Raw genomic sequence first — 14,628 nt, 5'->3', positions numbered from 1 at the left:
TTATATCAGGAATACAAACATGGTTCACATCATAAAATCTATTAGTGTAATATATTAGATCAACTGGTTAAAAAGAAAATCCATAGGATCATTTTAATAGGTTATTTAATAATTATTTAATAAAAACCGGTAAAATTTAACACTCAGCCCTGGGAAAAACTCGTAGCATACTAGGAATAAGATAAATGAGAAAACTGTTGGTAATTGAGTGAAAAGCATTGTGCCAGATAGCTTCTATTTATTTCTCCAGATCCTCTTATCACATTACTCTGTTCTCTGCCTGTAAGAGAGTAAGCAGTTTCTCCTGCCTTCTGGCTTCCACTTGGGTCAACTACTAAAGAACCCTACTAAGGAGATCTGAGAGAAGAAGGAGAATGGAGTCAGGATATTTCTTCCTCTGTCTCCCTCCCTGCAAAGTCATATTGGGTTGGCCATGTCCCACCCTCCTCTCAAAGCAGCTTCCTCTACCTCACTCTCCCTTTCTAGGTTCTAGAAGTCCTTTGTGCTAAATATAGCCACTTCTCAGCTGCCACTAGTGGCTATTGCAATACCCTCTCTGGTTCCCCTTCAGTTCAGTTCAGTCGCTCAGTCGTGTCCGACTCTTTGAGACCCCATGGACCTCCCTGTCCATCACCAACTCCCGGAGTTTACCCAAAGTCATGTCCGTTAAGTCAGTGATGCCATCCAACCATCTCATCCTCTGTCATCCCCTTCTCCTCCTGCCTTCAATCTTTCCCAGAAACAGGGTCTTTTCTAATGAGTCAGCTCTTTGTATCAGGTGGCCAAAGTATTGGAGTTTCAGCTTCAACATCAGTCCTTCCAATGAATACTCAGGACCGATCTCCTTTAGGATGGACTGGTTGAATCTCCTTGCAGTCCAAGGGACTCTCAGGAGTCTTCTCCAACACCCCTTATCCATGCTGTTTTTTTGAGCACTCAGTCATGTCCAGCTCTTTGCAACCCCATGGACTGTGGCCTGACAGGCTCCTCTGTCAATGGGACTTTTCAGGCAAGAATACTAGAGTGGGTTGCCATTTCTTCCTCCAGGGGATCTTCTTGACCCCGGAATCAAACCCACTTCTTATGAATCTTCTGCATTGCAAGTGGATTCTTTACTGCTGAGCCACTGGGGAAGCCCTATTACTTGTAAAGAAAACTTCCCTGACTTATCCTAATTTGAACGTGCCATCTTTACCCTTTGGGAACTCTGACAAGCACCTATCAAAATTCTACTGCAAATGTATTTAGTTTTAGAACCAGTCTCATTCATGACATGGAAGGCAAGGTATGTCCATTATTACTGCTTGTGTTCAGCATTGCAGGGGAAGTTTTATTTATTGCAAAAGTCAAGAAAATCTGTATGAGGCACAATTGGGGAGAAATAGAAAAAATTATTCTTGTTTATAAAAAATATTGTCTATGTAGAAAGTCAGGAAGAATCTATAGACAATTAGAATTGCCAAGGTATTTCCATCAAGTTGTGGAACTCAAAATGTAATATATAAAAATCATTAGCTTTCTTATTCACCAATAATAATCTTTTAGAAAATTAAATGGGAAAAATACCTCATTCATAGTAGGATAGAAAAACCAAATGGGATGTTTTGATGGCCAGTTGTAGTTGTATGTGTCAGCTTGGTTAGGTTACAGTGTACAGTTATTCAAACACTAATCTAGGAGCTCCTGTGAAATTCTTTTGCAGATTCAATTAAAGTCAATAATCAGTTGACTTTAAGTAAAAAAGATTAAGGGGCTTCCCTGGTAGCTCAGTTAAAAAACTGCCTGCAGTGCAGGAGACCAGTGTTCAATCCCTGGGTCAGGAAGATCCCCTGCAGAAGGAAATGGCAACCCACTCCAGTATTCTAGCCTGGAGAACCCCATGGACAGAGGAGACTGGTGGGTTACAGTCCATGGGGTCATAAGAGTTGGACATGACTTAGTAACTGAACTACCACACAACCTTGGAAGATTATTTTAGATAATCTGGGTGGGCCTGATTCAACCAATTGGAAGGCCTTAAGAGCAAAGCTGAGGTCTTCCTGAAGAAGAGGAAATTCTACTGTGGATAGCAGCTTCTGCTGATGCCCTACAGTTCCAGTCTACCCTTTCTGATAGCCTGTCCTGTGATTTAACCTTGCCTTGTCAATCATCCTCCAAATCATGTAACCGTCATGTAATTTGTAATAAGTCTTTTGATATATATCTCCTTTTATAGGTTCTGTTTCTCTGGTTGAACCCTGATACAGATGTAGAGAAACAAACCTAAAATTACATCACACAAGGCCCCTGTAGAGAAATGAGACATTATTGAAAGACCTAAAAGAAAATTTGAGTGAATTATTTATACCAAGTTCATGGTTTAAAAAACTCAGTATTGTAAATGTGGTTAATTTCCCCCAGATTAATCCATGAATGCATTCCAATCAAAATGCTGAAAAGGTTTTTTGTGGAACTTGACATGAAGAACCAAACTTTACATGGAAGAGCAAAGGACTGTAAATAGCAAAGACAATTCTGAAGAAGAAAAAGGCAAATGAACTTGCCATACTAGATATTAAGACTTAGCTTAAAGGTATATAGACAGAGAGGAATTCCTGTGGATACATAAATAGGCCAGTTCAACAGAAGAGAGAACTCAGAAACAGACTCACTGAGCTGTGGATGTCAGATACACGAGAGAAGTAAAGTTTCAAATCAGTGGTCACAAAGGATGATTCCATAAACAGTTCTGGGACAAGAGACTAATCAAATGGAAAAAATGTAAGATCTGATTCCAGCTTCACACCTGAATTTAATGGCTTAATTAATTTAATCCATCTTAAATAGATGGATTAGGACCTACATATGAAAAGTTAAAGATTCTAAATTTTAGAAATAAAAATACCTTTATGAACTTGGGGAATTTAAAAATTTCTTTGACAAAATATGAGAGAGAAAACAGAGATAAAGATTGAGAAGTTTGACAACATCAAACTCTTTGTGTACACACAAACACATACACGCACACAAAATGAAAAGACAAACCATAGAGGATACTTGCAACACATATAAGGAACAAAGGACCAGATCTAAAGCATACAAAGAACTCTCACCTGTCAAAGAGATTATAGAAAATGGCCAAAGGATTAGAAACGTTGAGAGAGAATAAGTTTGTGACAAATTGTCTAAGACCTCAAATAGTGTAATGAATTATCCAGGTTTATGCTCATCTTTCTCTCCTCTCCATTCATTCTTTGAACATTGATTAATGCATACTTATAAATCACCATTTATATGCTAGCTACTTCTCCAGGCACTTAGATATGTAGTGAAGACAACAGACAAAAACCCCTGCCTCTGTGAAGATTATACTCTAGCACTGGGGTGAAATATGAGGCGTTGCAAGGTGGTGGAAAAAACACACAATGAACCTAATATGTAAGCAAATTGCTTAGTGTGTTAGATGGAAATAAGTGCTCCAGAGAAAAAACAGTGAAGAGTCAAGGGAATCAGGAGTGTCAAGAGTAAGAGCTGCAGCTGTCAATAGGTTGTCATGTAAGCCTTAAAGGAAAAGTGAGATTTAAGCAAATCTTTGAGAAGTTGCCTGCAATGCAGGAGACCTAGGTTCGATCCCTGAGTCAGGAAGATCTCCTGGAGAAGGGAATGGCAACCACTCCAGTATTCTTGCCTGGAGAATTCTATGGACAGAGGAGCCTGGCTAGCCACAGTCCATGAGTTAAAAAGAGTTGGCCATGACTGAGCGACTAAACTTTATTGGACATGAAGGAATCATCCAAGGAGATCATTTGAGGAAACTCTATATGGGATAGGGGTGGAGGACCATCTCCACCTTAGGCTGGACCTGAGATGGTTGAATGAGAAAGTGAATCTCTCAGAGAGGTTATTGATGATCACCTCTTCAATATGGGGCAGATACATTTGAGTCAGGGCTCCCTGGCAGAGCTTCTCAGATCTCAGCATCTCCGAGCTGGAGAACCTTAGTTCAAGACCTGCTCTTAACTTGAGGAGTTATTAGATGTTTAGGAAGTGGAGTGTGCCAAATATGAAACTCAAATTATTTAGGTTGCAATTATATTTGGTTTAATAATTAAAAATACTTGTATAATTTTCTTTGGCAGGGATTAGGCTATTAATTAGCATGTCATGGGAACCTAGCATTTATTATTCTCTCAAAAACCCATTTGTGGTGGAAAATGTGCTGAGCCTCATTTGTGAAGATAATTATAGTTGATATCTCTGGGAGTGTCTGCCAAGTTCCCAGTGATTTCCCTCTTCTCTGGGAGCTGCCTCTATAATCTACATGGAGTGGTAATTGGTGGGGGGAGTGGAGGCTCCCCTGCTCACACTTCTACTGTATGAGCATATTCTCTGGTCATAGCTCATTGGAACAGAGCTAGAATCACGAGCAAAGCTGAGCCAATAATATTTTAAAAATCTCCCAGGAATTTGGACTTAGAGCCAAAAGGGCTAGACTAGTTTGTCTGACTAGAATTATGAGATGCAAATTCAGTGTGGCCAAATTTTACCAAATAGTCTCGAGGACTAGAGAAAGTCAATCTGCAAGGAGAGAGAAAGCAGATGCAGAGAGAGTGAGTTCTTCTGCCTTTCAGGTTCTAAGACATAGCTCTTCCCTGAAGTCTAGGTGCCTGCCAACTTTTGAGTTCATTAAAAAACTCCTATGTCGTTATAAATTATCACATTGGTTGCTTTGTCTAGTCCATTTGACTTCCGATACAGTGATGCTGCTGCTGCTACTGCTGCTAAGTTGCTTCAGTCGTGTCCGACTCTCTGTGACTCCATAGATGGCAGCCCACCAGGCTCCCCTGTCCCTGGGATTCTCCAGGCAGGAACACTGGAGTGGGTTGCCATTTCCTTCTCCAATGTATGAAAGTGAAAAGTGAAAGTGAAGTCGCTCAGTCGTGTCTGACTCTTAGTGACCCCATGGACTGTAGCCTACCAGGCTCCTCCGTCCATGGGATTTTCCAGGCAAGAGTACTGGAGTGGGGTGCCATTGCCTTCTCCACAGTGATGCTACAGATATGAAGTAGTAGGGAGATCACTTTGATTTTTTTTTCCCCAGTAGGGATGTGCTGTGTGTGCTAATTCACTTCAGTTGTATCTGACTCTTTGCAACCCCATGAACTGTAGACTGTCCCTGGGGCTCTCCAGAGAACAATACTGGAGTAGGTTGCCATTTCCATCTCCAGGGCATCTTCCCAGCCTAGGGGTCGAACCCGCATCTCTTAACATCTCCTGCATTCATAGGCAGGTTCTTCACCACTAATGCCACCTGGGAAGTCTCACCAGGATAATGGGTTTCATTCATTCATCTGTCCATTAATTCATTTATTCATAAACTTTCAAGGGATACATACTGTGTTATTGACTTAAGATATAAGACTGAATGTAGTTTGTATGCTCAAATAATTTGTTTTGATTCTTCATTGTTAAGGTGGTTGGTTGGGATATGGGGATGCAGTCTTTGACTCTGAAATACCAAATTTCTCTTTTTGAGTTTGACTGACTTGAGAAAGTCAAAGCCTGACTTTCACTTATTTACGGTTGATAGATATAAAAAAGGACTCTGTGAACTACAAACTCCTACACAAATATTTTTCACTGTTTATAGTAATAATCTTCTTTTTGAGTTATTCAGCTTAGAGGCCTCACAGGAACATATAAAATGAGCTTCTTTGAAAGGAGGCATTTGATTTATAATGATTTAGAAACAAAACATAAGTTTTAAAATTGCCACTTTAGGTAGAGATATGCCCAAAATGTTAAAAATTATATATTAACTTGATAGAATTGCACTTTATTTTACATTGACTAAACAATATTTTATGGTTTCTAATATTTTGGGAAAAGATCCTCCTTTTTTGGTAACCAAAAGATATAATCACTCAAATAATGATTGTGAGCTTCTGGAGAAGACAGGTAAATAAAAACCAACTTAAATAGAAATATCCCCAACAAATGAGCTCAGATACCCCTAGGATTAGTCCAGAGACCTGACTGAGTTGTGTAGCAGGTGGGGTTTGATTCCAATTCCATTTTTCAAATATCAGTGATAGATCCTGCTCACAAGAGAGCTCCAAACCCTCCTTTTAGCTGATGCTCACTTCAGAGGAGCCATTCAGATGGATCTCTTTCCCCTTCTAGGATGAGGGTTCTTAAAATTTATAGGTCTCTACAGGGAATTCATTAAATATTTATTAAGGTGAATGCATTTAAAACTCCTGCTTTGCTGCCTTGAAATCAGTGTGTTAAAGTCACTTCAGTCTTGTCTGACTCTTTGTGACCCTATGGACTATAGCCCGCCAGCTTCCTCTGTCCATGGGATTCTCCAGGCACGAATACTGGAGTGGGCTGCCATGCCCTCCTCCAGAGGATCTTTTGGACCCAGGGATCTAGCCTATGTCTCTTACATCTCCTGCATTGGCAGGCAGGTTCTTTACCACTAGTGCCACCTGCTGCTGCTGCTAAGTCACTTCAGTCGTGTCCGACTCTGGGCGACCCCATAGATGGCAGCCCACCAGGCTCCGCCGTCCCTGGGATTCTCCAGGCAAGAACACTGGAGTGGGTTGCCATTTCCTTCTCCAATGCATGAAAGTGAAAAGTGAAAGTGAAGTCGCTCAGTCGTGTCCAACTCTTCGAGACCCCATGGACTGCAGCCTACCAGGCTCCTCTGTCCATGTAATTCTCCAGGCAAGAGTACTGGAGTGGGTGCCATTGTCTTCTCCAGCTAGTGCCACGTAGGAAGCCTCAAATTCAGTGTTCTCAGTTTCATTAACTAAATATTTCGAATGATGAAAGTTTAAGGATAGAAGAACTGTAGAGATCATCTATGCCAATGGTTAAGAGCACAGGCTTTGGAGGCCTGGTTGATATGTGGCCCCTACTGTCCTTGGGCAAGTTACTTAACTCTCTGAAGCACATGTATAAAACAAGGATAATCCTTCCTTTCTCATTGAGGGGTATGAAAATTAAATGAATGACAAAGATCATTGTTGCTTAGAGTGTAACAGACTTGTATCAGTGGTAATTAGTTACAGTAGTTGTTACTGTTATATGTTACCTTGATTGCCCTACAGTCATTCAATTAATCAGTGCAAGATTCAGATCCTTTGTGTCCCTTCATACCTATATCTTTGGTACTATACCTGCTTCCTTTGGTGGTGGTCTTAAAAGTGAAATCATTACAAAAGGAAATCCTAAAGAAATGTGGTTTGCATTGACAGCGTTCTCTTTATTAACACCGTCATTCTCATTAGCTTAGTCATTGTCAATATCCCTCTTATATGATTATAGTTAAAAAGGGATATTACCATTAAATCCAAGAAATTCCTTATGAAGCCTTTAAATGCATCTTACTTGAAGTCTTCGGGGTGGATGCCTTTTAATAATACTTGTTTCTTGCTGTTCCAGTGGGAAGTCAAAATACATGGCCCTTGGCCCTTGAAGGGTTGGAGAGAAACAAAAACAAACCATTAAAAGCAATTTCCTATGACATTAAATTGATTATTAGTTATTAGACTTTGTTAACACCATTTTGTATCTTCAGTTCTGTATATCTAACCAATATGTTGAATAGGAAGATGAAAGACATAAAGCAGGGGCCCCACATAATGGCAAATGATAAAATATTAGCCTAGACTCAGGATTTAATTTCTGCTTTCCTAATTTCCTCCCCAATTAATATTTAGAGGAACAATTGCACAATTAACAATGTATTGACTAGAAATGTTATTCAGACATAGAATTTGGCTTGGAAAATAGAGACTTATTGATTTGTTTTAATTTTATGAAATCCTTCCCAAATAAATAGAAATCAGAAAAAAACATAACTTTAAGAAGTGAAAATAAGTTCTCTTTTCAGGTATAATAGATTAATAGATGGATAGGTATTAGAGAGGTGATAAAGAAATGGAACTTGAGTGAGTAATAGGAATATGCAATGCTTATCATTGAATGTTTCCAATTAAATAATCCATTCCCCCACTGCAAGTAGGGAAATAAATTCCCACAAGTTGCCACTCTAACACAACATATCAATATTCTTCTTGATGAAATAACCCAGGGCTACAGTGTTAAAGAACCAGAGAAGCTCATTAGGAAACAGAGAAGCTCAAGAGATCCATGTGGATTTCATTTTTCAGTTTGATTAGCCTGGGCTCTTGGGACTGCTACCATAACCAATGCTACGTGAATGACCTCCTTGTCCTTTCCTCATAACAATCTGGATGCATTCTGACTTTGAGATTGTTGTGCAGACTATCCTGTAGTCCCACTTTGCATTTTAAATGGAAAAATTCCTGGGTAATTGTGTGTTTCTATCCTTACAACATTTGAATGATCACCTGAAGAATATCTCTATGACCTTCCTTTCTTTCAAGAATTTCAGGATATCAAGCAAGACCCAACACATGTTGGATTTAAAAATGTAAATATTTTCAGCAAAATATATTTCAGCAATGTGACTACACCTTATTTTTATGCCATGATTTGGGTAATATCACCCTATTATTTAATTTGCTTCTTCTGAAGTGGTATAGACATGTGTTACTTTTACTTTTGATAAACAGGTGAAGAAAACTGATGAAACAACTTGCCTAAAGTCATACTATTTGGTATTTGGTGAAGCTGGGGTTAGAATGTGGGTCTCTTGAAGATAGTGTTCAGAATGCTTACCATCCCATTGTTATTTATTTTTATTTTTATTTTTTTTTTATTTTTATTTATTTTTTTTTTTAAATTTTAAAATCTTAAATTCTTACATGCGTTCCCAAACATGAACCCCCCTCCCACCTCCCTCCCCACAACATCTCTCTGGGTCATCCCCATGCACCTGCCCCAAGCAAGCTGCACCCTACGTCAGACATGGACTGGCGATTCAATTCTTACATGACAGTATACATGCTAGAATTCCCATTCTCCCAAATCGTCCCACCCTCTCCCTCTCCCTCTGAGTCCAAAAGTCCGTTATACACATCTGTGTCTTTTTTCCTGTCTTGCATACAGGGTCGTCATTGCCATCTTCCTAAATTCCATATATATGTGTTAGTATACTGTATTGGTGTTTTTCTTTCTGGCTTACTTCACTCTGTATAATTGGCTCCAGTTTCATCCATCTCATCAGAACTGATTCAAATGAATTCTTTTTAACGGCTGAGTAATACTCCATTGTGTATATGTACCACAGCTTTCTTATCCATTCATCTGCTGATATGATAAAAACTCTCCAGAAAGCAGGAATAGAAGGAACATACCTCAACATAATAAAAGCAATATATGACAAACCCACAGCAAACATTATCCTCAATGGTGAAAAATTGAAAGCATTCCCCCTAAAGTCAGGAACAAGACAAGGGTGTCCACTTTCACCGCTACTATTCAACATAGTTCTGGAAGTTTTGGCCACAGCAATCAGAGCAGAAAAAGAAATAAAAGGAATCCAAATTGGAAAAGAAGAAGTAAAACTCTCACTGTTTGCAGATGACATGATCCTCTACATGGAAAACCCTAAAGACTCCACCAGAAAATTACTAGACCTAATCAATGAATATAGTAAAGTTGCAGGATATAAAATCAACACACAGAAATCCCTTGCATTCCTATACACGAATAATGAGAAAGTAGAAAAAGAAATTAAGGAAACAATTCCATTCACCATTGCAACGAAAAGAATAAAATACTTAGGAATATATCTACCTAAAGAAACTAAAGACCTATATATAGAAAACTATAAAACACTGATGTTATTTATTTTTAATGTGATTTTGCAATTTCAAAAATAAGAACATTTCCCAGTTAGACTCTAGCACATTAGAATCAGCTTTTACCCTTTGGTTATCAAAATCTTAAAACTCTAGATGGAAGGTTTAGATAAAAAATGAATTATTCAGTGAGACTAAGCGGAATAGTCCTACTAACATGCTTAGAAAGTTGAACAACAACAAGAAGAAAAGGCTATATGGAACCAGTCAAAGGTTATCAGTTCTATAGAAAGTAGCCATGAAGATCATTCTAGATCTAGGTACCAGGTCTAGATCTAAGACTTACTAGACACTAAAAAGGAATGCATGTATATATATACACACACACACACAAAATATATATATTCTGGCCAATAATGGGAACTTACTTGTGATAATAATACAGAATGTGACGAAAAAAAATAATGTACGTATGTGTGTATATATATCACGTATGTATATATGCATGTATCTCTTCCCTGATTAGAATGTCTAAGTATCATCTGTTTATGTATCATCATGATTGTCATAAAATATTTTATATCTTGTAAAATGCCACAGGAGAATTTATAGCCCCTTCTGGCTTGGATCTTCCAATCATAATGGGAAAAATTCTCTTAGTTCTACAAATGATCATGAAGAGTCAGGGGTTGGGGAGAGGGTGCCCCATCCACTCATCTGTACTGCAATAAATGAGTTCAGTTTGGAGTGGTTTCCAAATGCGCATCAGAATGAATTCATTTCTATAGTACTGCTTTCAAAACAACAAAGCCTGATGCATGAAATGATACTGGAGAGATTGATTTACATTTAAAATCCAACTGAAATGCATGATTATCATAATCATCACATTTTTATCTATGGAACTTGTTTAATTTATTTATTGTGGTAAAAGTCACATAATATAAAACATTCTCTTTTAATCATATTTAACTGTATTTATTCAAACCGTATTTATGCAGCTCAGTACATTCACATTGTTGTGCAGCTCTCACCATCATCCATTTCCCAAATTTTTCACTTTCCTAAACTGAAAGTCTGTCCCCATTAAACACTAATTCCCCATTCCCACCTCTCCCCCTGGCCCCTAGCATCTACCAATGTACTTTCTGACTATAAATTTGACTATTCTCATAGTCATCTCATTTAAGTGGAATGAAATAGTATTTGTCACATCTAAGGTCTATTGGAAAAGAATTTTAATTGCCTGGCAAAGCTAGGTATAAATATCAAAAGGACTATAAACCAAGCTGACCCAAAATGATTATTTCCTTCTCGTGTGGAATGATGAAAAGCCCTTAGTTCCCAGTTCGCACACCTATTCTAACGTGCCCAGAATACTTAAAATAGACAAACATTATCTCCTGTTGACAAATGTCCCTTTATATTTCAACAATTAAGAAACTTCATGGATTATAGAGGTAGACAGGTTAATCTATCAGTAGCTCTCCTTTGCCCACACCCACAAATTTCTTGCTGGGTTTTACATTTACCTTCAGAATATCTTCCATACCAGGTCTCTCGTAGAGGTGGCAACTGCCCTTCTAAAGCTTTATTCCGGTCCTGCAGTCTTGCAAATGAGTATAAACTGTTTTCTTCCAGATTCTGAGTGAATGCAAAATCCACAGGGCCACCCAAGGGAGTCTCTTCCTCTTTGTTTTGCAAAGGTACTACCTTGGTCACCCTTGGGTGAGACTTAGAGTGACTCAGGCCCATTTCACATTAAAGACCTCTGTAAAACCATGAGGTTAGTGGTTTGGGGCCTTTAAAGTGGCTTATTTTAATCAAGGAACTTCTGAAGTTAGCCCAGCTCCAAAGTATTTCTTCCCTTCATGACATCTGCGTAGCTTTATTTCACTTCACACTAACCCTTTGGCCACTTCCTGGGAGGTTGGTTTCTATGGAGACTTCCCTTCAACTCCTACTTGGCCATTTCAGACCCAAAGAATCCAGTTAAACATTGACTTGGTTATGCTACTTTCTGAAACACTCAGTGGTAGGAAGAGAAACAACTATTGATCATTAAACAGATCTCTAACACCAGGAAGGCCATTAACAGAAATGGAGAGCAGAGGTTCAGAGAACTTCAATTTGACCCTTTCATTGTGCATACCTTTAGCCATCATGTGTAAGAATTACCAACTGAGAAGAGCTAAGTCACCTTTGGAAATGTTGGGAGCTAATCACCTAGGGGCTTTGTTAATCTTTAACTTTAATTGAAGAATTTATCTTCCAAATAGGAAACAGCAGAATAGCTAAAATGATTTTTCTGTCAATAATTTGAATTGCCTTTGAAGATGAATACAGAAGGGTAGGGAGACAATAGCACTTTAATCCTGGGAATGAAGGGACAAACTTCTTGAATAAATAGTTCAAGCAAAAGACAAAGATATACGATAAACAACAACAGTGATGACAAAAAAGCAAACTCAACTATAGCCTATGTGTTTTGTTTTAAAAAAATTGAAAAAAAAAAAAAGACTGAAGATAGATGTGCTAAAATGTTGAATAGTGATTTTTGAATAATGGGATTATGGGTGATTTTTATTTTATTCTTTCTTTATATGTAGAAGCAGAACTCACTTTCAGTTTCTAATTGTCCATGACCACAGATTATTTATGTTTTCATCACATCCCTACAGGGATACAGAGAAGTTCAAAGGTATGTATTTTTTTTACTTTTGCAAAATTCATTTGCTAAGGGGCTTGGAAATTCTCATAAGCCAATAGAGTTCATCGAAAAAGAAATCTGAGTTTAATTTTCTCCCTTTGTGTTTTATACACAATCTTCTCTGTGGCAGAAAGACTTGTACATGAGCATCATATATTAATAGTATCTGCAAACAATACTTTTGGTAACAAGAAACTAATTATAAAGGTTAAAATAGTTGAACAGTATCTAGTCAGGTTTCTTTTTGGACACAATTAGTTTAAGTATTTCTAAAAGCAAGGGAAAGTATTGCAAGCTAACAAATGAACTAGAAATTATACTGGAAACTGTGGACTTCATGGATCTGGACCAGTGAGAACCATTCAGTTCTCATTTTTTTGATTTACTATTGTTTACTTTTGAGATATCTGTAGAGAATGTGAGCCTTTGTAGAGGAAGTTGGTTAGCTGCTCAGGAAATAGTGAAAGAAATGAAGATTCCTGCCATGTTTATTTCCATTTATCATTAACTACTTCCAAGCTTTGTAACTCATGCAGATTACTTAACCATTCCATGCCTGAGTTTTCTCATCTGTAAAATGGAGTTAATAGAAATGCATCAGGAAGAATGAGTTAATTTATAGCTCTTAGAATAGTACCTGACATACAGCAGATTTGAAGTAAACATTAGCCCGTATCTTTATCACTCATTGGTCAGAAACCATTAAAGTAGACTTAGTCCCGTCTAAAGGAGTTTATAATTCCTTGGACAGAAGAACATGGTGGGCTACAATCCATGGAGTCCCAAAGAATCGGACACAATTGAGTGTGCACGCACCCATTTAACTGAGGAAACAAGCATGCTTAATATCTATTTTAAAAGTTATCATATGTTTTTTCTTAGAATGATAGTGAAAATAGTTTCAATTTCATTAAAAGAGGAAAAGGAGAATTTGACCTCACCTATAGAGTTATATATAGGATATGATTTCTTAATAACGAGATTTGGAAAACAAAAAACTCTCATTCACAAAACCTTGCCCGCTCCTCAGACTATCAGCTATACTTTATATATAATGACCCTTCCTCAGTTCAAGACTGGTTATGAATAGCCAGTGATAGTGTGTAAAGATGATAAAATAGTGTACGTTATATGTAGTACTAAAATTTTATGAATATGAAATGAGAATCCAAGTTTATAAATTTATAGGATAAAGCAGAGAAGGGGTTAAATTTTCTAAATCTGAAGATAATGCCCAGAGAAAACTTTATTAAGACAGAGGGCACGGAGAAGAGAAAAGATGGTGAGGCTGGAGGAGATGGAGAGGAGTAGGGATCAAGAGCTAGGGGTACCATTTCCACACCTGAGGGATGGAAGCCGCAACTTGGAGCAGCTCCACAGACAGCCTGACCATGCAGCCCCCAGGAAGCTTCCTGGCATAGGCTCCCAGTGCTGGGATCTCTGAACACAGGGCGTGGGGTGAGCCATGCATTTGTTAGCCCTGCTTCTCACCTGGGCTTCAGCCTTTAGATCCAGAGGCAGGACGGAAAGGAAAGCAAATGCTGCAAAGCTGGTTTTTGCAGCCAGAAATCTCTGCTTTTGTTCTTGGTTTGCTCTCAAGTTGGGCAAAACTGTTAAGGAATCTTGTTGAGTGGATTTAAATTCTATAGAAACTTAATGCACACTCAGGAGATAGGTGGATTTTCCTCTTGTCTGCTGCTGCTGCTAAGTCGCTTCAGTCGTGTCTGACTCTGTGCAGCCCCATAGACAGCAGCCCACCAGGCTCCCCTGTCCCTGGGATTCTCCAGGCAAGAATACTGGAGTGGGTTGCCATTTCCTTCTCCAGTGCATGAAAGTGAAAAGTGAAAGTGAAGTCGCTCAGTCGTGTCCGACTCTTAGCAACTCCATTGATTGCAGCCTACCAGGCTGCTCCGTCCATGGATTTTCCAGGCAAGAGTACTGGAGTGGGGTGCCATTGCCTTCTCCGTTCCTCTTGTCTAATAAGAGACAATTTTGCCTTTGAGTACAGAGGGCTGAGTTGGGTAACAGAGCAGGTTAGGTGCCTTCTAAGTTTCCTTACAGTCTTTTCCAGCCCAGTTTGCATGACAGTATCTCATCAGAGTCAGCAAGACTAGAGCTTTTTTTTCCTTTTACTTGTGTGGTGACATTACCTACCTTTGTTTGTGGGGTTGTGATTGGATAGCTCTTGCCGTGGTTTTGACG

General features: G+C 38.6%; 1 protein-coding gene across 2 annotated transcripts in view; it reads right to left on the bottom strand.

The window, feature by feature from the left end:
• C10H14orf105 (chromosome 10 C14orf105 homolog) overlaps nucleotides 1-11,624 on the bottom strand; it is a 30,890-nt gene extending 19,266 nt beyond the window's left edge. For both annotated transcript variants that reach the window (XM_013967205.2, XM_005685907.3), the window contains exons 1-2: nucleotides 11,249-11,624; nucleotides 7,375-7,457 (exon numbers count right to left, since the gene is read on the bottom strand). In XM_013967205.2, coding sequence (XP_013822659.1) covers nucleotides 7,375-7,457; nucleotides 11,249-11,471 — 306 coding nt within the window. In that variant the 5' untranslated portion in view covers nucleotides 11,472-11,624. The remainder of the gene's footprint in view (nucleotides 1-7,374; nucleotides 7,458-11,248) is intronic.

This window comes from Capra hircus, chromosome 10 (assembly GCF_001704415.2).
Source record: "Capra hircus breed San Clemente chromosome 10, ASM170441v1, whole genome shotgun sequence".
Lineage (NCBI taxonomy): Eukaryota > Metazoa > Chordata > Mammalia > Artiodactyla > Bovidae > Capra > Capra hircus.
This window is presented reverse-complemented; position numbering and strand designations above follow the sequence as displayed.